At 46.6% G+C, this 26,269-nt stretch overlaps 1 protein-coding gene across 3 annotated transcripts in view; it reads right to left on the reverse strand.

Annotated features, from left to right (window-relative positions):
* E2F3 (E2F transcription factor 3) overlaps window positions 1-25,746 on the reverse strand; it is a 72,125-nt gene extending 46,379 nt beyond the window's left edge. For 2 of the 3 annotated variants that reach the window (XM_081143993.1, XM_081143992.1), the window contains exon 1: window positions 24,108-25,746. In XM_081143993.1, the coding sequence (XP_081000119.1) occupies window positions 24,108-24,509 (402 nt within the window). In that variant the 5' untranslated portion in view covers window positions 24,510-25,746. Of the gene's footprint in view, window positions 1-22,914; window positions 23,197-24,107 lie in introns of those variants that run through there. The other variant, XM_081143994.1, reaches the window with a different exon arrangement.
* Window positions 25,747-26,269: the final 523 nt, after the last annotated feature.

The raw sequence follows: 26,269 nt of genomic DNA on the forward strand, positions 1-26,269 counted from the left end.
AACTCAAACACACTGAAGCAGCATGTCTCCTCTAAACTTATAGTTTGTGCCATATAGGTTGTGTCAAACCTAAACTGTTCTCTGCTCACAAATGTCTAATGGTCTCGTCTTATTTAGACCATAAGCTCCTACGAGCTACCAGCAACCTTGCCTTGTGCTATATTCTCCAGAATGTACGGAGAAGTAGAGAGAGGCTGCTCTAGAAATTTAATTCCCTCTAAGTTCACAGACGCATCTCCCCAAGGCCATATAGTAGACAAGAGAAAAGTTTTATGAAAATAGCTACAAGCTTGAGTCCAAATAATTATGTTAGGGTAGCTTGTATTCTGGATGGAGTTTTTCTTCTTCACAGATGTTATGAGCTGAATTGTGTCCACCTCAAAAGTCCTACATTGGAGCTCTAACCCCTACTTCCTCAGAATGTGACTGCATTTGGAGACGGGCCTTTAGAGAGGTGATTAAGTTGAAATTAATCTTAGGACAGGCCCTAATCCAATCTGACTGGTGTCCTTATAAAAACAGGAGATTTGGGCACACGGAGACAGACACTGGGGCACAAATGCACAGAGACCATGTGAAGAGACAGCAAGAGAGTGGCCATCTGCAAGCCCAGGAGAGAGGCCTCAGAGGAACCGACCCTTTTGGCCTTGATTGGACCCAACCTTAATCTTGAACTGCCCAGTCTTCAGAACTGTGAAAAATAAATTTCTGCTGTTTAAGCACCCCTGTCAGTAGTATTTTGTTATGGCAGCCCCAGAAAACTAATATAACAGGTGTTTAAATTTCAATATTTCCAAATGTGGAGATGGAGATACGGACTTGGGTGCAGGTAGTTTATTTGGAAGTGTCCCCGGGAAGGAGAAGTTAGGGAGCAAGAGTGAGGCAGGTGAGTTATTTAAGGGCACATGAACCAGGTCATGGCTATGGGTAACGGGAGCTGAACTCTGCCGGGACCTCCCTAGAAGCATAAAGAATGTCCCCTGAATTGTTCCAGAGACAGGAACATTTATCCACTCACTGGCCTCTTCTATTCCCAAAGGCTGGGGGGATGCCCCCAGGAGGTAACCCCCTTGACTTGCGGGAGGCAGTGGGGGGCGGTGGCACTAGAGAGGCTCCTTGGGGAAAGCGTGCGAGCAGTGCCTGCCTGCACCTGAGACGAGGTACTGTCAGCGGGGCAAGTGGCGGGCGTCTGAGCGCCAAGGACACTGACGAATGCAGCCAGGGAGGTAGGCCAGGAGGATGTGAAGTGGGATCCAGAGGGATGTGCGGTTAGCTGACCGTAGTCGACACCGCCGGTTCTTTCTCCAGAGGCAAAAACATGGTTAAGGCAGCCAAAGGCAGCAAGATTCTCTGATGGACCCCTTTTGAGGCCACAAAGATGTTAAGATGCTGGAATCCTCTGACAGATGCTTTCTTCCCAAAAGGTAACTATGGGTATCAGACAATGAAGAGTGTTGAAGAACACTCACTTGGATATGCTTACTTTCAGCAAATTCTGTACTTTAAATGAGACTTTTGGTTGGGCTTTTTTGCTACTTTCCCAAGCTTACTGAATTCTTTCACAATCAACCTGTTTCAGTTGTAACTGGCCCTTCAGCTCTAAAATAAATTCTACTGCTTATGAATAGCAGAACGAATTTAAATCACCTAATTTAAGTTCTAGGTAATTCCTGGAAGCCAAACCCATTGAAAGGATTCCCTCTCCTATCCAGGTTTTACCTCTAGAATTGAGTTTTTAGGCTCAATATACGGTACTTCTGAACATCAGGTTAAGAGATTTCTAATTCCAGTTGATTCAAGATATCCTTAAAGATCAATGAATGTGATTAGAGAACACATTTTCTAAGTTACCTTCAGAAAATTACTTCCTTCTTTTGGGCAAACAATTGTCTGAGATTTATTATTTAATACTTTTGGGAAGTACAACATCCGAGATGAAGTTATACAGGAAGATGTCAGACGTGAGTGGCATTTCCTAGTATTTTCTAATTACCCAAGTCCTACCTTTAGGGTTGCCAGATTTAGCAAATAAAAATGCAGAATACTCAGATGAATTATAATGTCAAACAAACAACAGCCCGGCCGGGCGTGGCTCAGCGGTTGAGCATGACCTAGGATGCAGGCGATCGGGGTTCAATTCCTGGTCAGGGCACATGCCCGGGTTGCGGGCTCGATCCCCAGTCAGGGGCGTGCGGGAGGCAGCCGATCAATGACTCTCTCTCATCATTGATGTTTCTATCCCTCTCTCTCCCTCTCCTTTCCTCTCTCTGAAATCAATAAAGATATATTTAAATAATAATAATCCTCTCTCATCACTGATGTCTCTCTCTCTTTCTCCCTCTCCCTTCCTGTCTCTGAAATCAATAAAGACATATTTAAAAAACAAACAAAACACAAACAACAAATAACTTTTATTATAAGTAAATCCCAAATATTGCACGGGATATACTTATACTAAAAGTATAAGTATAAATGTGATACCTGAAATTCAAATTGAACTTGGCATCCCATTGTCTTAATATTCCAGAATGAAAAATTAGAAAAATTAGATTTTAAAAGCAGAATTTCTATTTAAAATATAAACTTCCTGTTTTAACTTCAATAAACCACAGCAGAATGCCCAAAGCATGACCTATTAGAACAAGCTGCTATTCTAACAGGATTCATTTTAGAACTGATGGCTTGTTCTAACAATTAGGGTAGCTCAATTTGAAAGAAATAAAATAGTTTTAAAACAAATATTAAGCTTGCCCTAGAAATCAATGTGTAAGAATAGAGCCAAGTATTATTTATATTAAAAAGAGCAATTAATATGTAGTAAGAATACATTTTGTTTGCATAACTTGCTACTGTTTATTTAGTGGTAATAAAAACTAAAACAGCAATGTGGATTATATGATACTGGGGGGGGGAACCCACAGAAAAAAGAAAGCTGTTGAGAAAATTTCTGATTGGATCTAAAAGCTTTATATACCTCAAGGTATATGAAAGTAATGGTCCTAGGTTTTCAAGATTTTGAAGATTTTTCATATGGAAACCCAATATACCTTAGAAAAGGAATACACCTTGTTTGAAAGGACTTAACTGACTGCAATAGGGGAGAAAGCCTGCCAACAATAGGAACAGGATTACCTAAGAGCATGGCTTCTAAACCTTGGCACTATTGACATTTGGGCCCAATAATTCTTTGTTGTGAGAGGGTCTCTGCCCAGTAGATGTCAGTAGCATTCCCCCAACATCCACAGTTATGACAACCAAAAATGTCTCCAGACATTGCCAAATGTCCCTTGGGGGGCAGAACTGTGCCCAGCTGAGAACCACTGGCCTAGGAAAACCTTTAGTGTCTTGGCAATTACAGCCCTGAATTCCCAGCAATTTTTAAAAATATTATTGCAGGGCAGCTTAGAATAACAAAAGAGAGAAAAAAAGCTATAACTAAGTTCCCATCAAATCTATGTTGACTGAAATTGTTCTAAAATAAATAGGTCTATCTAAAGATGCTTCTAATTCTCTTTATACACAGGAAGTTGTATGCTAATACAGGATTTACAGCAGAGGCCTGTTTTCAGTCCCATCTCTCCACTTGTTCAACATATATAGGAGTGCGCAAAAGTAAGTTTACAGCCGTGAGTATACAAAACAGTTAATAAAGCTATTGTAATAATATAACCTGTACATCTTTTTCCATAAAAACATTGTAAACCTACTTTTGCCCATCCCTGTACAAGAGCGAACCTTTCTGAACACTTTCTATGTTCCAGATATGCATTCTCATTCAGTCCCTGCCTCCATCACCCTGACAGGCAGGTCATTAATTGTCCCATGTCATGGATGGGAAAACTTGGGTCTAGCAAAGTGAAATAACTTGCCCGAGTTCCAAAGGCGTGGGATTTGAAACCTAAGCAACTTCAAAGTCTAACCCCTGAACCACCTCCCTCATCTCGAAGGGGAAAAGCCACTCAGCATCTCTGACCAGAATTCTGTTTCTTCACCTGTTAACCAGAAATAACGTTTCTCAGTATTTCTCAGAATCGCTGCAAGAACTTAAAGGCAGTTCATGAGTTGTTAGAGGGTAAGAACCAAAGTCCTGGCAACCTGCAGGCAGTGACATTCAGATTCTGAGGGACTGTAACATCCTCCAACACCAGGAGAACCACACCCTTGTTCTGAGACCTACTTAGACTAGAAAAAGAACTGGTGCCTACTCATTGTGAAAGAGCACTATCAGGAACGCAAATGTAAACAGTGAACATCATAATTAACCCTTAGGACTTTGAAAAGAGCAGTGAGAGACATCAAGTCTGGATGGGAAGGGGTATGGCAAGTGGTAGGAGGAAGGCCACTCCCAGTGACACTCCCTTCCTTGCACAAGGTCTGAGTCACCTGTAATGGTACTCCCTCTCAGGTGCAGGGTGCCTGGCACACGGTGGTGGAATGAGTGGCCACCTTGAGCTGCAAAACCTCCCCTGGGGCTTACAGGAAGTCATGGAAGGCCTGAGCGGAATGGGAGGGGGTCATAAAGATGACTCACATTTGACAGATAAGAAACGGGAGCCGAAAGGTTAAAGAATTGATCCGCCCCATCCAGGCTGTGACCCCTGCCAGGTTCCACATCCCTCGAGTCTGACTTATACAGTAAACCCCACTCACTGCTGCCCAGGCCCGGCCAACCCCTTTCCTAAGCAACCTCCTCTTCCAGGTAAGTAATCACCATACAGTCTGGCCTGCCTCCAGCACAAAGAGAGTCACACTTGCCATCTATCTATTTTGCAGGAGTTGTTTCAGGGCCAAATTATTGTTCTTCCTAAGAGAAAAACGACCAAATACAAAAATGTTTGTGTAACTCAGTCCAAGAAGCATAAATGAAACAGTTGATCTTTGGGTTACAAAGTCTCATTATCAAAGTAAGAAGTAGCTGGAGGAGCGAACACAGGGAGGGTTCTTGATTCCTGCTACATGAAAAAAAAATGCAATTAGGCTGAAGTCCATTCAATATGCTTGGGGGAGGCCGGCAGCAAAGGTGGTGAACACCGCTCTATTATGGATGCAAAGGAATGGCGAGCACTGCTCCTTATTCAGAAGGTTTTCATGCTAAGTCACTTTCAGACACACATTATCCCATTTCCCCCCAATATCACAATGGAGAAAGAAGGTACAGAGGAGTTGGGATGCCAGCAGATCACAGACTATTTGAAGAGAAAATGTCTCACCCATCGTTTCATGAAGCCACATTTAGATTCTAGGTCTAATTTCAGCAGATATCAGCACAGTGGAGCTACAGTTACAGTGGACAGATCATTTGTCAAGAATGGAAAAAGCCAAGATGCCAGGACAGTTGTATTGGGGGTGGGGGGAATGGGAAGGAAGAAGCGAAAGTCTGTTTTAAAGGAAATGTGGAGAAAATGGCTAACAGAGCAAGCAGATGAAAGCTTAAGCCCTGGGAGAGAGAGAAAGCCCGGGTCAGACGAGGCAAAGCCGTGGACGGCAGGGTTACCAGCACCCGCGGACACCCCCAGCACAGCCCGGCAGGCCCACCTGTGATTACAATCCCCGAGCGACACTAGGTGGTGATCAGAGAGATACCAGGAACGGGGAGGCTGGGACGTAAGAAACAGGGTTGGGCAACACGTGCTAAGTAAAGAATAAAATAATTATACATTTACCTTTCAACCTGGAAGGAAACCTTGTTGGCTCTCACAAAATGCAGTGAAAAGGAAAATTCTTTGATGAGATGCCTTCTATTTTATAACAGATCGGGCGATATGGACTGATTAAATGAATACATGAACAAAGCACAACTATGTTTTTATAAAGGCCTGTAAGGTTTAAAAGCTATTCCTCATTGCTTACACCAGTGATTGTTGAAGAAAAGGTAAATTAAAGGATTTAGGATATGAAAACGAATTTGACCTACTCATTGCCAATTTAATTACACGCATTCGAGAAATTCACTAAGCATCTAATCATTTATATTCTGTGGTTGTGTTTTCTGCACAGCTATTCTGTGAGATATTTTAAATTATAATTTCAAATGCACTCATTGTCACAGGCCTCTGAGTCCATTTTTACACACAAAATCAATATACTACCACTACTACTAAATAGGATTACTTTTCCCGAGGCTCCCAGGGGGAGCTCAGCTGAACTTCCGTGAGGGAGACAGTTTCAAAGTTCTCCAAAGAAAAGTGCTTTCACCCGTAAGGATCAACAGAAGGCACCCAAGAGAAACTGACTCAAAAGACAACCATCTGCAGGATGGGAAGGTTTAGACTTAGGCTGGTAGGTAGACTGAGACACAGAGGAAAGATGCCCCAGTTTAAATGCCCCTCCCTCTCCTGCAAAGCGCCTCCAGACCTTCCACAGACCCATGTTCCTCCACCACAGCGAACACAGGTCGCCTTGTCTTTGAAAAGGTACAACTCCTGGGGTTGCGTATGGCTTTTGCCACCAGAGTGCCCAGTCCTTTAATGTCCAGGGCTGTGTCCCCTCCTCACCTTTGTGTTCCGAACCAGACCCCGAGCTCTCAGAGCTGAGGGAGGCCCAAGGAGAAGTATCTGCTAAACGACTTCCCTCCCCTCTCACTTACAGTTTATACAGTTGGTCCCACTTGGACTCATGTTCTAAGCTGAAACAAATTCCCTTGGCAAAGCTGAATTTTTCAACTCTTGCTGCCCCAGTATGCGAGCCCTCAGGAGAAAGAAACTTCACTGTCAAGAAGTGTAGCCTGGAACAAAGGGCTTACCTGCTGAGCCTCACTTCCTCACTTACAGATGGGAAAGCGTTGTGGTATTAGATGAAATAAAACATGTAAAACGCTCATTCCCATTCCCGGTGTATACAACTACCAATAAGTAGGCAATTATTAACTTTCTTATTACCCTCAATTCACAGCGGATGGGGGGATCTGTAAGTTTTCAAGAAAGTATAATAAAAGCACAATGATAAAAACTATAATTTTAATGGAAAAAAACAAGAAGTATAAGATGAAAGGGGGCAGGATTTTCCCTATTTATAGCAAAACATACCACAAAGCTACTGTATTAAAGCAGTGTGCTGTTTCCTTAGAAAGAGATAGATATCAAGGAGTGGAGTTGAAGGTCCAGACACAAACCAACACAGAACCTCACACGCATACACATACACACACACACACGCCTGAACACTTGCTTCACTATGATACAAGTGGCATTTCCAATTCACGGGGAAAGGCTGAACCATTCAATAAATGGTGCTATTATAACTGGCTATCCATTTGGGAAAAGTATAAAAATCAGATTTTTTTAATTAATCTTCAGCTGAGGATATGTTTTTATTGATTTATGAGAGAGAAAGACACATCAATGTGAGAGAGAAACATGGATTAGTTGCCTCCCATAAGTGCCCTGACCGGGGATTGAACCCCCCACCTGGGTATGTACCTTGATTGGAATCCAACAAACAAACTTTTAGTGGATGGGACAACACTCCAACCAACTGAGCCACTTGGCCAGGACTAAAATCAGATTTTTAACCCCTCTCCACACCCTTCCAAAGATGTTAAAGGTCAAAATATTAAAATTATGAAGCCTGAAGAAAATATGGAATATTGCCATAATTTGGGGACGAGCAAAGGCTTTCCCAAAATAAGCCACCAAACTCATAAACTGTGAAGATTGTAGTTTTTTTTAAAAATGAGTAAAATTTCTGTCGAGATATGCATCTCACAGATAAAATTAAAAGAAAAAAAGACAAACCAAGGGAAAATATTTACTATACTACACATACACACACCAGAGAAAGTCCAATATCTGCAACTCATTAAAAGTTCCAATAGTTCAATGCGAAAATTACAAAGAGCCTTGTAAAACCTATACAGGGTTAAATGTACTAACCCATCTCTCATCCTGCAAAATGAGGACAATAATCGTACCAAATTCCCAGGGATACTGAATTTTAAACTTCACACAGTGCACTTAAAACAATCCTGGCACATAAAAACTGTCAATAAATATTAGCCAGTAGCAGTAAGAGTAGTACCTGTGGTGGTGGCAACAGTAGTAATCATTAAAGAAACACAAAATAAAAATCAGGAGATGCCATCCTATCACTAGCAAAACTGCAAAAAAACTATGTTAACTAGTACTGGAACGAATATGAGAAACCAGGCACTGCCTACACTGGTGATAGGAATTAGAATTGGTCCAGCCTGCCCGGCCTGCGTGGTTCAGAGGCTGAGGGTCAACCTATGAGCCAGGAGATGGAGGTTTGATTCCCGGTTAGGTTGCTGGCCCAATCTCCAGTAGGGGGCGTGCAGGAGGCAGCCGATCAATGACTCTCATCACTGATGCTTCTCGCTCTTTCTCCTTTCCTCTCTCTAAACTCAATAAAAACATATAAAAAATTTTTTAAAAAAGAATAGGTTCAGCTGTTTTGGAGGACAATTTGGTCTTCTCGACCAGCATTTCACTGTATGTGCCCCATGACAGAAATTCAATATATAGAAATCTAGCCTACAGAAAGACACACGTGCACAAACATAAGTGTAAGGATATTGAATGTAGCACTGTTTATAATACCGACAGCTAAAATGAGAAATAACAGAAATAACAATCAAACGGGAAGAGCTAACTACTTTCGGGCATATCTGTATCAGGGGTGGTAGTGCAGCTATTACCAAGAAGAATGACATCAGCACGAATATATGTCTAATTCCTTGCCAAGTACAAACTGCAAGCCACAATGTGCACTTTTATATAAAATAGTATATTTGCAAATGGATATAAATGGGAAAGGCCAAGCTGTTATTGTGGTTACCTCTAGGAAGGAAAGCAGAACTAGGAGGAAGGAGGATATTTTAAATTTTACTCCACTGACATATATTCTTTGATTCCTTTAAATAGCAAGCATGTACTAAAAATAAGTTATTTTCTTTGGGGGGAGGTGGGAGGGAAAGCAACAAAGTCAGTGTTTTGTAACAGTCATCCCTGAACCCGACTAAATGCCAGTGTCCACTCCGTTCCTTAAACAGCCCAGGACTCGGCCTTTGCAGGTGCGCTCCAGAGCAGCCGTCACACCTGGAGGACACTAACAGTCATTCGGCTCCTTTACTCTGACTCAGTTAATAATCTTCTGATCGGGAACACAAGGCAATACCAATTTCTGCAACTGTCCACCTGTCAGGTATTATTTCTTCAGGTAAATTAACAAGTTCGCATTCTAGTTCATGGGTCTTCAGAGCTCTGATGAACACAAAGTAGTCCCCCTGAGCAATATATCTGAGTTCCTAACCATGCAAAGTTGGGACCTATAACTATTCCTATTGACATCCCTTCTCTAAGGTGCAAAAATAGCAGGAGACCTACCTTATCTAAAAGGGGCAGCCAACTAGCCGCCCATTTTAACAACATTATTCTTATGTTAGAGCAAAGGAAAAGCAAGGCTCAGAAGAGCTCAACACTTGGCAACTTGTTACTGTCAAATGTGACAATACATGTCTAGAGCCATCGTAACAAATATTTATAAAACTCAACTATGTGGACAGCATGGCTCTATTCCAATTTCTCTGACCCCCCCAGGGTAGAGGGAAGGCTCACACTCTGGTCTGCAAACCTGGTTTTGGAAAGGACGGCAGTAGCTGAGTCACACGAGAACTTCGGAGGTGGCGGACACTTAAGGGCCACACCTTGGCCACCGCTGCTGTAGAAAGCAGCAAACTTTTTAAAGTTAAGGACTTCAAAAAGCTGATTCTCACCCTCTCAAGCAAGGCAGGAAGCAAGAAATGAGTACTGCTTGCCTTCCTTTCCCAACCTCTATAATATAAATAGCCACAAATGGCAAACTTAAAACTGTCACTGTAACCAGAAGTTGTTTTGGCTGAAGGTGGACGGAAAGGGAATGAAATGCCCACCATTGGGCAGGGGGACATTTTTAGAAGAAAACCACCATGACAAACCTAGGTTATAAAGCCTTATAATCTCTCACATGCATTTTCAAGACACAGCCAAAATTTTGTCAAAGGAACCATCCATCCATCCATCCATCCATCCATCCCAAACACTCTTTTAAATGGTAGTAATTAACTGGCACTTGTAAACTGAAGATGGCTGTTATACTGACAAGTTACTTATAAGCAGACCCAGGTTTAGGCTAGTGAAGGAGAATTTCTGCCAATCTGATTAAGGTGTTTCCCTGCCCCCATCTTCATGAGAACAAATCAGGTAACACCTATTTTTTTTGAGTGTTTAAGTTTAATTACATATAAATTTAGTAAGTTTTAAATAATCAAAACTTCTGATTCCATGACTTTGTTTATAATTTATACAATGGTTACTCACACCCATTCCAACTGTGGGTAGTCGAATGCTTTTTGTACAAAGAACCGTGGTGTTTATTCTGCCTTTGTTGGTTTTTATGAATTGGGGGTAGGGGCAAGAATTGCACCACATTTGTCAAGTGGCCAGCCACTCTGTGCCCCGCTTCAGGCTGGATGCTTTCCATGGTCTCTCATTTCATTTACTCCTTACTAATATCTTTAAATACCCAAGTTACCTAAGGAGAGCAACCATTTCATTGGTACATCTGGCTGGCTATTTGATTATAGGCATAAAGATTTTTTAATGGTGCTAGATAAGAAGATGGTTAAGAGAGAAGAAATTAAAAGAAGGAAAATAATTGTGAAAGGAACATGTCAAAGTCTCCCGAGAAAAGGGCGGGAGGAAGATCCCCTGTCCACTGGATGATAGTTAGCCCAAGGGGCCAAGCGTTTGTTACTGAGCACAGCGTGGGGCACGCAGGACCTCCCATTTCACGGAGGGACTGCAGGCCCAGGGAAAGATCCCAGGGTACTGCCGGTTTTGAACTACCTTCACACGCCAAAGACTAGCTTTTGAAAGGTCCGCTGTTGTTGGAATTGCACTGTATGAGCAACACCTTCTTTGATGCACCATATGTAACACTGTAGCCCAGTGAAGGCCGGGGCTTTCCCCAGTCCTTGTTAAGAAGCATCTTTCCCTAAATAGTGGCTCAAACGTGGTGCATGGGAACAACCTGGGGGGCCTGTGAAAGCAGCAGGCCCCACCCCAGAGTTCCTGACTCAGCAGGTCTGGGGAATGAGCTGAAATTTTGCATTTCTAACCAGCTCCCTAGTGCTGCTGGTCCAAACGCACCATACAATAACCACTGTTCTAAACACACAGATCTGAATTTATCAAAGTCAGGAACAGGGTACTTCTTATGTGGCACCATCTTCTTCGGTTATGACAGAAGCCACACAAAGGCAGAGAGTTTTGTCTGTGCCGACCCTGTTTCCCCGGCACCTACAGTAGAGGCAACATGCACTAGAGGTGCCTCATACACGCGCTGAACAATCCAACCAAGTGAGTCCGGCGCCCCACGGCAGAGGCCGGCCAGCGCGGGGATGGACCAGCAAGGGAGAGTGGCTGCTGGCAGTTGGACTGCCCTGAAAGGGAAGCTCAGCTTAATAACAATGACAGTAACAACAGCAGCAGTAGTAATAAGTGACAAACATCTCGAGTGTCTAGCACTGACCAGCACCGGGGCAGCCAGCACTTCACAGGCACAGTGGCATTCAGTGTTTACAACAACCCTATGAGGTGGGAGCCCTGATCACCCTCATTTAATAGGTGAGAAAGAGGTTAGAGGGGAAATGATGTGCCCATATCAACTGGCCGTGGCGAAGCTGGGATCAGCCACCATGCTGCGACCCTAGTACTGAGCAGGTCTCCCTTCATTACCCCGTTGAGTAAATGATAAATGCGAAACTTCCTTGGCCTGCCCTGAACTGCAGACTTTGATCCCTGCTTCTCCAACTTACAGAGAAGCTCCAAGTGGCCTATTCCATTCATAGAACGCAAGACCATAAAACAGACAGGGAGGGCTACACAGAGCAGCTGTATCATCCAGGAAGACTGGGGCCAGTGAGCAGCAGCTCTGGGGTTCCACGGTTAGGCATGCCAATGATGAAGGTATAGTTCAGTAGCTCTCAATGGGAGAATTGATTTTGCCCCCGGGGGACACTTGGCAGTGTCCAGAGACAATTTTGATTGTTGTAAGTGGGGGATGCTACTGGCACCTAGTGCTTAGAGGCCAGGAGTGCTGCTAAACATCCCACAATGCACAGGACAGCCCCACCACAGAGAAGTATCTGGCCAAAATGTCAGTGGTGCCAAATGAAACCCTGCACCAGTTTCAAACTTCCTAGAGCCGCCTCTTCCCCACCTCACTCCCCAAGGTTGGATGCCTAAGACTTCATCAATATTTTTTTATGGCGATCACTGTCTTTCACCTTGTCTTGAGATCCTGAGCATGTTTCATCTCCCTTTTCTCCTGACAAACTCCTTGAGGGCTGGAGCACCTTAGTCCCCTTTGTAACCCCCAGAATTCTGGGAGCTGCATTCTACACCAAGTGGCTGTTCAAGAGTTTGTTTTTCCTAAAACAGGTAAGAAGCTGAGAATATAGATTCAACCAACGCTAAAGAGTTCTTACCATGGTGGGGAGCACATGCTAGTTAGGAACACACAGTACATTTCCTATAAACCCTATCTCACTTAATCCTTCCAACCATTGAAGGAAACAGGGACACTATTTTAGGTAACTACAGTTCAGATATAATTTGTAAAAGGTCACAGGCTGGTAAGTGACAGAGCATGTTTCTGGAGCCAGATCTTCAAGTCTTATGCTCCTTCCATACCCACCATCACCTCCCAGGGCTAAAAACCTCACCACCTCAAGCGTAGTCCCAGAATTAGGTTATCTGAGGAACAAGGAAAACAGCAACATGAAAGGCTGGGAACCTCACCATATTATTAGTATGATGGCCACAAGTTTTTCTAGTCAATATAGCAACAAAATTAGTAGGGTTAAACACAAGTTACATATTCAAGAATCAATTACAAAGATACTTAGAATTTACACAGCTCTTTCCCCAAGAACAGTCCTCAAAGACTCTCATTTTTAAATTTTAATATGCTAAAAATGCAAGACTTTCTTTAATCAGCAAAATCAGAGAGCATAGGACGCAATGGTCAAAAGATCCATCTTAGTTCAAGACCTCTCTTTACGCACAGCACTATGCAGCTGGCCCTCTGCTTTGCGAGGCTGCAAACTGTGGGCTTTCTCAGAGCACATAGGAGCCAGCCAAGACCTGGTAATGCACCTAATAAATAACAGCTGATGGCTCATCTCTGGGAGCCCTGACAATATTGATCCCCCAAAATCAACCTGATGAATCTGTCTCGTTTTCATACCATAGAGGGAGAAGTGAAGGTGGTGAAAGGTTTCATTTTTTTAAAGCTAGGGAGACCAGTTCCTGACTTGCGATTGCTCATCCCGACTTCCTCTAAAACCTATATGCCCAAGCCCCATTTCCAGTGCTCAGCCCCAGCCTCTTAGAAAGCCTGATGGGTTCTGGTGTCACAACCAATTCAGACCAAACTACGCATTCCCTCCACAAAGCGCACACCCTGACATAAGAAAAGCTTAAACTCATCCATTCTTTCAGCCCCGGGAGTAAAACGTCTTGGGAGGTGGAGGTTTGATATTTCTTTTCTCCCTTAGTCTGTCCCTCGCTTCCATCCTGCCTTTTCAGTTACCAGAGCTGTCCTGCTTCCAGACCTACTGAATCTATAGCAAGCACACTCTAATGGTATGTCCTGGTTCTCTTCCCAGGGAAATCCCTGGCTTTCTGTCCACTTGGTAACATGTTCCAGGCAGGCCCAGACCTGACAGAATGAAAAGCCTTCCTATAATAGGGTAAAGTGCACCCTTTGACCTTTGAGAGCAGGGTGTCCAGAAATATCACCTGGGTTCCCAGCTGGTGTTGGTACCTGGAGCACGGCAACCGTGCTCACTGCGACCTCCTGAGCTAAGATTCTCAACCCTTTGCGAACCCCTTCTTGTTTGACCTCCTTTGGGTTCGGGGTAACCCATCTTTGGATGGCTTGCCTTGGCAAGGACCTGGAAATCCAGACGTTGATACCACAAGGGTGGGTGTGGTATCAACCCAGGTCCCTGGGATCTGCAGGGCTGTTCTCTCCACTGAGGAAGCAGGTGAGACAGACAAAACGGGCACTGATTCTGCAGTCGGCACCCGCATCACCTGGTCATTCCAGCTTCCAGAAACCTTTGCTTGTGCTCAACTACCTACAGCAGTGTTCCCCAAGTGTCCGGGAAGATCATAAGGCCTTGGTGCTTCTCCGATTGAGGAGCGTAGAGATGGCGCCTGGGCATGGGCATCTGGAACAAGTGCTACAGGCAATTCTTCTGATCAGGTAAGCTTGCAAAAGCACTGCACTATTTCTTTCGGACAAGTATCTCGGGTCCCTACGATGTAGTTAATACAATATCAGAGAACAGAGGATTAAAAACCAGGAACAAGCTGAGGCTTTGGAGCCGGGCTCCTGGGTTCGGTTTCAGACGCCCCACTCATCAGTGGAGCACCGAGCCAGGCCCTTAACCCCTCAGTGTCTGTCCCTTCCTGCACAGAACAAGCATGGTCATAATACCCACTTCATGGGCTGTTATGTGGATAATGCGCTAATGCGCGTAAAGCACTTAGTTCCGTGCCCTCCACACACGCGGGCACTTCATAAACATTAGCTATTATTATCCAAGAGACCAGAGACTGCTGAGTGGCAACCCTTAAGCCAAATCTGGCCTAGAGACCTATTTTGTTTGGCTTTCACTTTTTCCTTTTCAATCGAGCCAACATTTTAAAACTGGTAGATTTCTGGCACTTTAAGGTAGAAGATCTGGCAACAAATGAGGTCTGCCTTCCCCTGTGGCGGCGATGGCCTCGGGCAGGGTCCCATGCCCCGCCCCCCCAATGTGTTTTTATTGATTTCAGAGAGAGGAAGGGAGAGGGAGAGACAGAAACACCAACGATGAGAATCACTGATTGGCTGCCTCCTGCACGCCCCCTACTGGGGATCGAGTCCGGAACCCAGGCATGTGCTGACTCAGAATCAAACCTTGATCTCTTCTGGTTCATGGGTTAATGCTCAACCACTGAGCCACACCGGCCAGGCCCATGGCCCCTCCCCGCTTTTGATGTGGCATTTCTTCTCTGTTAAAGCTTAGCCCCAATACCACTTAGCCACCCAATTTCCTGCCCAGCCCTTAAAGGAAGGCAATCTCTATTCTAGACCGATTTTACCATCATAGCCAATGTTAGGTCCTAGGATCTCCCCCATATTGACTCCAGTCCAACTGGTCTCTGTTTGTGCTAACCTCCTTTCTGCCTCCCTTTGCCTTATGATTTTTCCCCAGCCATGAATGAACAACCTCCCCAATTTTCCCTCTCAACCTAGCTCAGTAATGCCAATCGAGAGAGTGCATCAAAATGACCTGGGGCACTAAAAAAATACCCATGTCTGGACCCCATCCCCAGGGATTCTAATCAATCCGGGTGAGGCCTGAGTATTAGCAATTTTGAAAAATAATCTGGGTGACTTTAATGTGTACCCTAATGTGCTCTAAGACTGATGACCAGGGAGCCATGGCCTCCCCATCCTCAAGGCCCAGCTGGCACTTGCTGCTGAAACCATCCAGTTGAGGACTAGATGAGTCTTGCTTTCCTCCCGACTCCTGTTTAGTCTTGCTTTCGAATCAGCTTGTGTTTAACGCCCGTCTCCCCAGACTGCAAACTCAAGAGTGGGTGGATCACACCTCATACTTTTGTATCCTCAACAGGACGACTGGGACGCAAAGCACACTGTAGGTGTCTAATGAAAATGCCTCTACTTACATATTTGAGAGTCTACAGTGCAGAAGGCACTGCAAGGGCTACGTGATGAAAGAAACGGCCTGGCCTCTCACAGCTCGCAGGTGTGAAGGATTATGTCAAGGATGCCTATGGCGCAGGTGCAAGGCGGCCCGAGGTGTGCAATAGGAAAGCAGTGGTGTGAGGGGAGGCGGCATCCAAGCCCCTGGGGAATCAGGGGGTCTCTGTGCAGGTTTCCTTGATGGGCCAAGTGGGAAGGATGGCAGCCAGAGACAGGCAGAGTGGGAGGAGAAAGAACCCTTGAGCAAATGAATGCACTGGAAGGGAGCCTCAGCCACCTGAACCAGAGCCATGCCAGCATCTGTGTTGGGAGCAATGGGAAGCGAACACCATGGAAAAGGCTGTAATTAATTTGATAAGTCATGGGAGCAGCCAGTGCAGGCTGCAATCCTGGCATCCTTCTAAAAGCCAGGCAGAGGGTCAGGTGAGGGGTAAGGGAAAGAACAGCCAGAACACAAAAATCGAGGACGAAAGGGAGGTGAGAATGGGAAAGGAAGGCCCATCCCTGACTCTGGAGAGCGAGACAGCCCCACCCCCACCCCCATTGAGGCTGCCAGGACCCAGAGACGTCAGACACCCTGATTTCTGTCACTCAGTCTTAAGCCACAGTTTACTGTACAGGAGCGAAATCATGTTAACAGTGCAATTAATGTTAACAGTGCAACTGTATCAACACATTTAATCACAGAAATAAAGACTTTAGTCACAACACTGTTACTACTGAAAGTGCTATTTTAATAAGCAGTTTAATGGCCCAGCCAGCGAGGCTCAGCAGTTGAGCATCGACCTAGGATCCAAGAGATCAAGGTTCGACTCCAAGTCAGGGCACATGCCCGGGTTGCGGGCTTGATCCCCAGTCGGGGGCGTGCAGGAGGCAGCTGACCAATGACTCTCTCTCATCATTGATGTTTCTCTCTCTCTTTCCCTTCCTCTTTCTGAAATCAATATATATACTTTAAAAAAAAGAAGTTTAATGGACAGCATCTTATAAAGACATACAAAGATCCTAAAGAATACACAGGAGAAAGCCACCCCCTGGTTGATTCCTCCCCATCACCGCCATTTCTAGAAAGGTGCTGGGTTTCAATGAACACTAGGGCAAGTTCAGAAAATAAACCACAAGAGGACAGAAGGCTGTGCAAGGAAGGGGAGTGCCACCAGGTGTCTACTGAACACTCCCTCATCCTTCCACATGGGAGGCACAGGTCTGAGCACTTCACAAACGTGAAACGTGAACTAATCCTCTGAAGCCCACACAGGTAGGCACGATTATTTCCCCATTTTACAGGAGAGGAAATTAAGGCACAGAGGGTAAGTGATTTGTCCAAAGACACAAAGCTAAATAAGCGGAGCCAGAAAAAGACCCAGGCACTCAGGCTCCAGGTGCCACTGACTCCCTCTTATACTCAGCAGCCCTTCACGCCACCTTTTTGGTGGAGGGTGCGGGAGGGTCATGAGCCTGCTCCTCTCCTAAGGGCTGCCGCTCTGAGTCAATATTTCTAAAGCCTTAAAACATAAGAAATGGAAAAGGGCAAAGGAGGGGTAAAATCTGTGTGTGGGGGGGTCACTTCCCATTACCCCTCCCCCCCGCTGTCCAGAACCACAACCTCCAGGATCCTGAAAACGAGTGAGGTGAAGCCTTTCTCAGCTGTCAGTTCAAAAGCGTACTGGAGGAGCCAAAGGATCTCCAGGGTAGCCAGGCATGAGCTGGCCGGGAAGACCAAGGGCATTTAGTTCCTCCACTCCCTGAAAGATGAACTCTGTCCACCAAAAAAATCTTCCAGGGGAAACCAGCTCCACCGGTAAATACAGCTCTCATCATTAATTGCTACTTACTGCTCACTGGCTGTAAGACCATATCTACACGTGGCACCTTTCTGATTTGTGGATTAGAGGCAAGCCATATATCCCTGCCCCTAATGAGTCGGTGAACTACAGCCACCTTGGATTATGTTTCACTTTTAGGCTTCGGGACTTGAAGTGATTCTATTTTTAAGCTTTCTCAGTTCCACAAGTAAAAGAAGACATTTTAAGAAAATTAGTTCTGTCTTTTAGGGCATGGTACCTCCCTCTGAAAGAGTTAACAGACCAGCCACTTCGTTAGAGCAGAAACCTGGGGGAAGAGCACCTGGTGTCACGCTGGTGGGCAAGGGCACAGGGACCTGGGCAAACCACAGCACTGAGGATGTGGATGGCCTGGGACAAACCCTCTAATTCTAGAGCTACACTGCACCTCTCTCCTGAAAAACTGTCAAAGTCCTTTTAGGTTCTTCTATTCTCCATGAAGTACATGTTTCACTTTTTGAGCACCAAAACTGTCATTTCCACAGAAAAGCAATCATAGTTGCATATAACAGAGCTTAAAAAAAAAAATACAATTATGTTTTTATAGGTCATTCCTTCCATTTAAAAAAGACTCCCTTGCATTTCACATCTAAAGTAGCTTTGCTTATTCTGAATCTTTGAGAATGAGTTGTTACTTGAAAACTAACTGTTCAAAGGACACTTCTGTGTGCACCTTTCTTAAAACTGTAACTACTCCTGAAAGCAATCTAAAATGTATTCTACACACCCCAATTTTCACATATAGGGCACATGAGACACAAGCTGCTTCTAAGAATTCAAGTTTCCAGTTTCAGTTCTGGCTTGGCCACTAGCTAGCCCGTGACCTTGGGCAAGTAACTTAACTGCATTGGGCCTTAATTTCCTCTCCCACAAAATGAAGGGGATTGGATCAGATGATGACTCTTGCTTTACGGCTCTCAAATACGATATCGAGACCATTGGGAACATCGACTATGGCCTATGCTGACCTAAAGTATTGTTCCTAGGGACTGTCAAGTTATAAGAACGTTGCCTGGACATTACAAATGGCCCCAGAGAGTGGGGGTACAGTAATTGAAAGCAGACTAAAGTCAATTACTTTTATTCTTTTTATCCCCTCCTATTCCATCAGCTGTCAATTCTCACTGCTATCAACCTCCCACTGACATAAACCCCTGCCTTAGTTTTCAAAGCTAAGCAGTGGCCTGCTTCACTCAGGTTCTCTCATAAAGCAAAGTGCATGGGCTTTGTGATACAATCTGGCAACCAGTGGGCTTTATCGTTCTCTTTCAAAGTTATATTGTAGACTGTTGTGGCCACTATGGCCCCAAGACTGACCCCCCCAGTTACGGCTGGGAGAATGAGAAGGCATTCCTGTAACCTGCACTCTGAACTCTAAAAGCACACTGCCTTGGGGGAAGAGTGTTTGAAGCAAAAGTGAGAACAGAAAACTAACCGATTTCCTTCTTACTAAAGCAAAAGCTATAAGCCTTGCCTTATCTTTCTATTAACCCCCACCTACTTCCTTCAAGTTTCCTGTCCCCATCTCAATTGTTGCTTTTTTGTACCTTATGCCATACAACTTTTCCTTGTGAAAGATACATTTTCCAAGTCACTCTCTGAAGCCAGAGAGAGGATCAGAGTAGGAGGAAAGAGATACCATTAGTGGTTTCCTATATTTACGACTTTCCCAGTTATCATACCTTCTTAGTTCCATGAAAAATGATTAGTAGAAAAAAAATGCTTCTTAGCAATTGTAAATATAGTCCCTGAAACACTATTTTTAAGCTAACAAGCATTTTAATATGCATTAAACCACAGGCTTAGTGCCTCAAAGAATTCAGGGAAGTTCTCTTTAAAAACTAAAATGAAACAGGTAACCTGTTAAGAACTGAAATCTACCTTCTTTGCCTGGCACTATCTGGGGTAGTTTCATGGGATTTTATGAGGAACTTGATTCAATAAGCAGAGGCAACTGATTTTCACTCATCCTAATTTAAGATGTTAGTAGAAAGTGGGTGGTTAAAAAGGAATGGAAATTGGTTAGCCTGGAAAGTGGGTGTAAACTGGACATACAAATGGAATATATATAAATCCCGCTAAATTAGAAAAACAGCCAGAGAGTTAACTGAGTATTTGAAGCTTTGCCAAATGGGTCTAAGTCCTTTGAAAGGAGTTCAAGGTGTGGATGGTTAATCTATGGGGATGGCAATAAAGACTGAAGAGTGAAAAGAAAACTGCTGCATTTTATCTCCGAGAAATGAGCATAAAAGCAACTTTTCCCCAGTCTTTCATTCTCCAGATGCTGTTAGTCATGTCTAAGCTGAGTATTATTGTTTTCAAGTTAGCTTTACACAGCACAACTTAATCTCAGAATCTACTCTTCCAAGTATTACACAAGGTGATGATTTATAGAAAAACAAAAAAAAGCCTTTCCTGCTTGCAAGCTTGGGTTCCTTAGCTTGCAGTGCGACATTTAAGTAAGGGTGCTTTGTTTCAGAGCATGATTAGAGTGGCACCCTTGGTACTGATTATGGCACTGAGCTCTTTGTACTGCCCAAGTCTGGGCACTGCATCATATTAAAACTTCCATTACGGGGTATGTAGCGACTAAAAATTATCTCCTAGCTTAAACTTAGCATCAATCATATACCTCAGGAGAAGCGAGATAATATATTGAGTCCTAAACCACAGGAGCCCAGCATTTTTCTTCTTTTATACTTGCACAGGAAAAGAGACCCAGCTATAGCACCTCCACACTTACATGGAAATTTCAAGTATTGTGGGCTCTTTCCAGAAGTATAATCAGTGGGTTGCTATGACTGCATCACATTAAATCAGATGTATCAGGCCATTGTCTCTTGCATTAATAGAGCCCAAGTTTTCTAGAAGTAGAATGAAATCATTTCAGCTTCTTTTTAGAAGAGGCAGAAAATGAAGACGCCCTTTCTGTTCCAGTAAATAGCACTTCTGACTGGTTTCTCCAGAGCTCTTCCATTTCCAACAGCAGTTCACCATCTAAAATTGAGTGTTCAGTTATCTAAAAGCCACTAAGCATAGATGCACTCAAAAGTTGGCAGGTCCATGAGTCATGGGTGGAGTGGAACTCAGCAAAAAAGTGAGAATGAGTTGCCTAAATTTGTCACAAGCAAGGCACAAGCTCATGCTTGGGCAGTTCAACACCACCATCTCTATACAGGCCTGTGGTACTGACATGTCCCTATTTTACCGAGTGCTAGGATAGCCATGTTTTATAGATTTAAAAACCCCAATTAATGAGGTGGAAATAATTAATTACATTTCACTTGAGAAAACTTTTAATCATTTTGCTCATATGTGTAAACAAAGGAGCAGCTGTACACAAGGTCTTACACTATTTCTCTGAGTTATAAAAAATATTACTTCTGCAATCATTTTATTGGGTGTCTATCTGTCAGGCACTGTGCTAAGTGTTTTACATGCATTATCATATTTATACCTTAAAAAAACAAAATCCTTCAAGTTAGTATTGTTACCATCCGTATTTAACAGAAGATAAAATTGTTTTGAGACTAAGTTTCTTGCCTAAGATCAAACAACTCGTAAATGAGAGGCAATCAGCTAGTAAGATAGTACTCATATATATGTATTTCTCATTTAAAAAAAATAAAGAATTTGCTCCTGGTTAAGTTTTCAGATGTTCTTGAGACAGAACATGGAAGAAGAACCAGGTTGGTCTGCAATTCTGGTCACCTGAACACAAGTTCTCAACCACAGCTTGGACACAAAGTGTTAAAATGGTCTCTTTGCTCAGCCAATCACTCAGCTATCTCTATGTTGTCATTCCTGCTTAGGGAATAAATATCAATAAATTTCAAGAATTAAATAGGAGTCTAATATAGTTTTGGTAAGAAAAAAGCAAATCAAACTTTGTACTCAGGGCTCATGACTTTGGAACTATACATGTTCTCATGGCAAGGAGGGCAGTTTTGAAATAACTTGGACGGTGGTGAGGGTAACTTTTTATACTTTAAATGCTTAAATACAATGAACTACATATAAGTTTGGCTATGAGAGTTTTGCAGACCTGGCCCAACAAGCAGGCTAAGGGGGGGGGGGCAATCTGGTGGTCTCAGAAATTCTCAGAAATTCAAAACTACGCTCCCTGATAAATCTGAATCCAATCCAAGAAGTATGTCAATAGCTGGTTGTTTAAGATTAGGTTTGCTACAGATGTAGTCACAGAACTGTGTAGTGGGCAAATATGCTTAAAATATGTCCAAGCAGGTTTAGGTTAAATCAGTAATAGAATTTTAACGCTAATAAAAGCAAGGGGTATTCCTGTGAGCGAGAATCCAGCAGACGGGGATCTATATGTGTGAGCAGGTACTTGTACTGTTTCCCCTCTGCTGGCAGACCCTAGTCACTGAAAAAAAAAGAAAGAAAAAAAAATCACCTTCTTTGACTGAGGCTGTATCACACATGCCCAGCAAGTATCTCTGGGGCTGGTAAAGCAGTTAAGATTCAACAAGGGGAGAAACTGGGAAGAGTAAGGAAATAAAATTTTTCATTATTCCAAAACCCAACCTCATTTCCCAAAGTCCGGCTTATGTGCTGACTCTCTTAAGGACCCCCCGCAAAATCCTGATCTTCCAAAAAATAAACCCATTTGGAGCTGAGACAAGGCGAGGTCAACGATTGGTATGATCAACCAACCATTTGTCTGATTTCGTTTCTAGCCTCGTGGGGGCCAAGCCTGACCACGAGGGTGAAGACAGGCGGCCTGGAGGAGGGAATGAAGAAGAGAAAAGCAGGGTGGGGGCGGGGGTGCACGGACCTCCGGGCCACACTTCTTTCTAGTACCAACAAAAAGAGAAGCCGCATACTGACCTAAATCATCTCTCAAAGGCGCTTTATAAATTACAGGGACAAAGGGAGGGGGTGGCCTGGGAAGCCGACGGACACCAGCCCTCTGACCCGCCCCCTCCCCCTCCAGCACAAGGGAAGGAAGACCGAGCGCGGAGCTCAACTCGGCCATTGGAGAAGCCCCCTCCGCCTTTCCATCGCCAGCCGCAGGCCCCCTAGGAGGAAAATACGCGTAAACACCGCACCAGCACCCCGGGGAGGGCACTCGCGCCCGGAGGTCCCTAGGACCGGAGGCCGGGGCATTTACTTACTTAGATTTTTCTTGCTTACTCATTTCCCTGAAGCACCCAACCCCCCGTTCCCACTCCAAAACCCCGCTCAACCGCCTACCCTCCCGGCTCCAGCCCCCGGCAGAGCCCGGCGCCCCCGGGGCGGCCGCAGCCCCCGCGCGGTCCCGGTCACTAACCTGCTGCTGTAAGGGCATTTCCGAATCCAGCCAGGCTCCGGGAGAGGTGGGGGGCCGGCTGGAGAGGGGCCCGGAGGGCCGAGCAGACCGGCGGCGCCGGGCGAGGGCGGGCGCCCGTGGGGGGGGAGGTAGGGAGAGGAGAGGGAGGGTGGCCGTGCCCGGGGCGGGTGCGAGGGCGCCGGGACCGTCCCAAGCCAGGGAGCCGGCGAGCAGGAGGAAGTGGGTGCCCCCTCTCCCCTCCAGCGCCCCCTCCCGCCGCCGCCTCCTCCCCAGTCACAGGCGCGTCCTCCGCGCACGTGTGCGAAACGTCACCGGCGGGTCCCGGAGAGAGGGACAGACCCGGGCGGCGGGACGGGAACGCGGCTGCACCCGCCCTCCGTCACCGGGGGGCGGGGAGGGGGGACAGGGCGGGGAAGGAAGGGGTGAGGGGAGAGGCGGGTCAAGGGCAGGCCCGGGGCCCGGCGAGGAAGGCCCGGGCGCTCGGGCCACGCGGGCGCCGCCGCCGCCGCCGCCGCCAGGATGCACCCAGGCCGGGGAGCCGCCTCGCCAGCCCCTCACCCCCAGACAGCCCACGCCGCAGCCCGCACCCGCATGCCAGCCCCACCGCCTCCCTCCACGCATCCCCCCCGCCGCCTCCAGCCCCTTTGTTGCCGGGAGTTACAGATCCCCAAATGTGACAAGCGCGGCCGGGCACAGCCTCTGCGCTCCGAGCACGCCTCAGGGACCCCGGGCCGCCGATGGGCCTCGGGGGCCGGCGAGGGGCGATCAGCTCAATTGTCCCCCGGTTTCCAGTGCCCCCCCTGAGCCCCCCACTCCCCAGTTCACTACTCCCTCCCCCACCCCCTTCTCCATCCGGGGCGTGACCCCATCCTACGCCCGAGAAAGAGGAAGCTTCGAGTCGGAGGGGAGGGGAGAGTGGGGGTAGGGAAAAGTGCAGGAAAAGAAGGGGGGGGCACGAAAAGTTTCAGAGTGTTTGATGTGGTTCGCGCTCAGGCGGTCCCCACGGCCCCGCGCGCCCGGCGGCGCCCCCCAACCCCAGGGGCGCCGAGGGGAGCGCACGAGTCTAACAATAAGCCTTGGCTGGAGGGCAGCCCCGAGGCCCGCGGGACGCGGCCTGAGCTCCCCCAGGGCAGCCCGCGCCGGGCGCGCCCACCCCCCGCCCGGGCTGGGGACGGGGTACGGGAGGGCATTACCGGAGGGCCGCCGCCGCCGCCGCCGCCGCGTCCCAGCGCTGGAGGCTGCTGCAGCAGCCCGGCTCTGCCGGAGGGTCCGTGCGGCGTGGTGTAGAGGAGGCTGCCGGCGGTCTGCTCCGCGCCGGGGGCACTGGGGAGGATGGGGCCGGCGGCGACGGCGCCGCTTTGGAGGGAGGAGGAACAGGAGGTGGTGGAAGTGTTCGTGGTGAGGATCTGGATGTACGCGCCCGGGGCGGCGGCGGCGGCGGCAGCGGCGGCGGCGGCGGCGGGGAAGCCGGGGCTGGCTAGCAGTGCCCTTTTGTCCATGGAGGCTGCAGCAGCGGCGGCGACGACAGTCGCCCCCTCCCCACCCCCGGCGGTCACCAGGTACTGCTCCAGGGCGGGCTGGATCCCCTTTCTCATCTCTCGCTCCTGCTCTTTTTATTGCTATAGTATATTAATGTATTTTTTCAATTTCTTTATTATTTGCAGTCGGAGTTTCCAAGTCTCTCCTCCTTCTCTCCTCCCCGCCCGGCGCTTCCGAGCCCCTTCTCTCTCTTTTCTTTTTATTTTCGGCACCGCACGGGCCCCGGGGGCCAAAAATAATCGGGGCTCTGGAGAGAGGAGGGTCCCGGCCGCACGGATATCGGGCCCCGAGGGAGGATGGAGGCGTCGGGGGCGGCCGATGCAACGGATTGCGAGGCGGCGGCGGCAGCCCGGGCGCTGCGGCCGGCAGCTGAAAAATGGCTCCAGGAAGCTGCTGCTGACAATGAATGAAGGGATACGGTTTACGCGCCAAGGTCCTCCCGCGAAACTCAGATTTCCCGCCGGCTTTTCAAACCATATTTGCATATCCCCGCCCCTCAGCCCGCCGAGGACCGTTCCCACAGCCCATTGGGCCTCTAGCGCCTACTTTAGTCCCAATCGTAGAGCAGGACCACGACTTTATGGTTTCCATTGGCTGCCGGGCATCATGGTTGCCCGGGCGACAGGGGCTTCATTTGCATAGGCCGCTTTGACTGGCTGGAAGGGAGCAGGGGTTTTAGAAGGTGGGGCAAAGCTTTTCCTTCTCTCCCACGGAAGACCACGCCTGGCACCGGCTCCTCCCGAGTCCCCGCCCACCAGCCGGATGGGCGCTGCTGACCTGGGCAGGGACTCCGCGCCCCGCAGACTCAGTGTCGCTAATCTGGAGCGCAAGTTTCGCTTTTGGAAATGATCAAGGTGACTGAGGGGACACCTTCGGGAACTCTTTCCTTTTCACCAGTCAGTGTAATAGATGAAGAACAACCGAAGATTTTCCCAAATATGTGCCAAAGGCAAGTTGTACCATGCGGACGATGCCTGGCAGGTGGAAACTGAGCCCTTTAAATCATGGGTTTCTCCCTCCCTGAATCCAACCAATGCCAGGGCGAGAGCTGATCCGGAGGCCGAGGCTGATAGACAGAAGCATGTGGGCAGGCAGAATCGTGGTGGCGGAAGGCTGGAGTGACGTGATAGCGGGCAACATTTAGTTAACATTCTAGATCGTTCCTGGTAGCTTCATTACTAGCCTGCGTTGGATTTAAGTAAAAATTAACTCAGTGTTTTGTCCAGTGAAATATCACCGCCGGTATTGGTCTGAATCTAGCAAACACCCCACACTGGCCCAGAAGCACCCAGGGCAAGTTAATCAGGGCTAACCTAGGACTGATCTGCGGGTTTCTAATCCTCCAAGCAGTAACCTGAAATACACATTTCACCACGACGTTTTGCTCCCAGCCAAACCTGCTGCACCTCCGGGCACCAGCACTTCACAATCTCCGTTTCCTAGCAAGTTCTCTGACTAAAAGCAAACAAGACCCAAACCTATTTCGAAATATTAAAAAAAAAAAATCTTTTTAGTAAACTAGAAATTGTCACTGGAAAAACACTACATTGTCAAATGACGTCTGTATTGGTGCAAGTACTCATGGGTCCTAAAACTGAAGAATGCTCTGTGAGACTGAGCAGGGAAAGGAACCCCTGGAGGAATGCAGGTTATGATGTATGTGTTAAGTCATATATGGTTCCAGTCACTGAGAACCGTACAAAATAGCTGCTGAGCTGGTGTTCACTGAGTGATGAAGGATTGCAATACCTCAAGCCCTTTCCCAAGACTACTACTAATATTATTATTATTATTAATTTTCAAAAACTCATATATT

The sequence above is a fragment of the Miniopterus schreibersii genome (genome assembly GCF_964146895.1).
Source record: "Miniopterus schreibersii genome assembly, chromosome: 8".
NCBI classification, from domain to species: domain Eukaryota; kingdom Metazoa; phylum Chordata; class Mammalia; order Chiroptera; family Miniopteridae; genus Miniopterus; species Miniopterus schreibersii.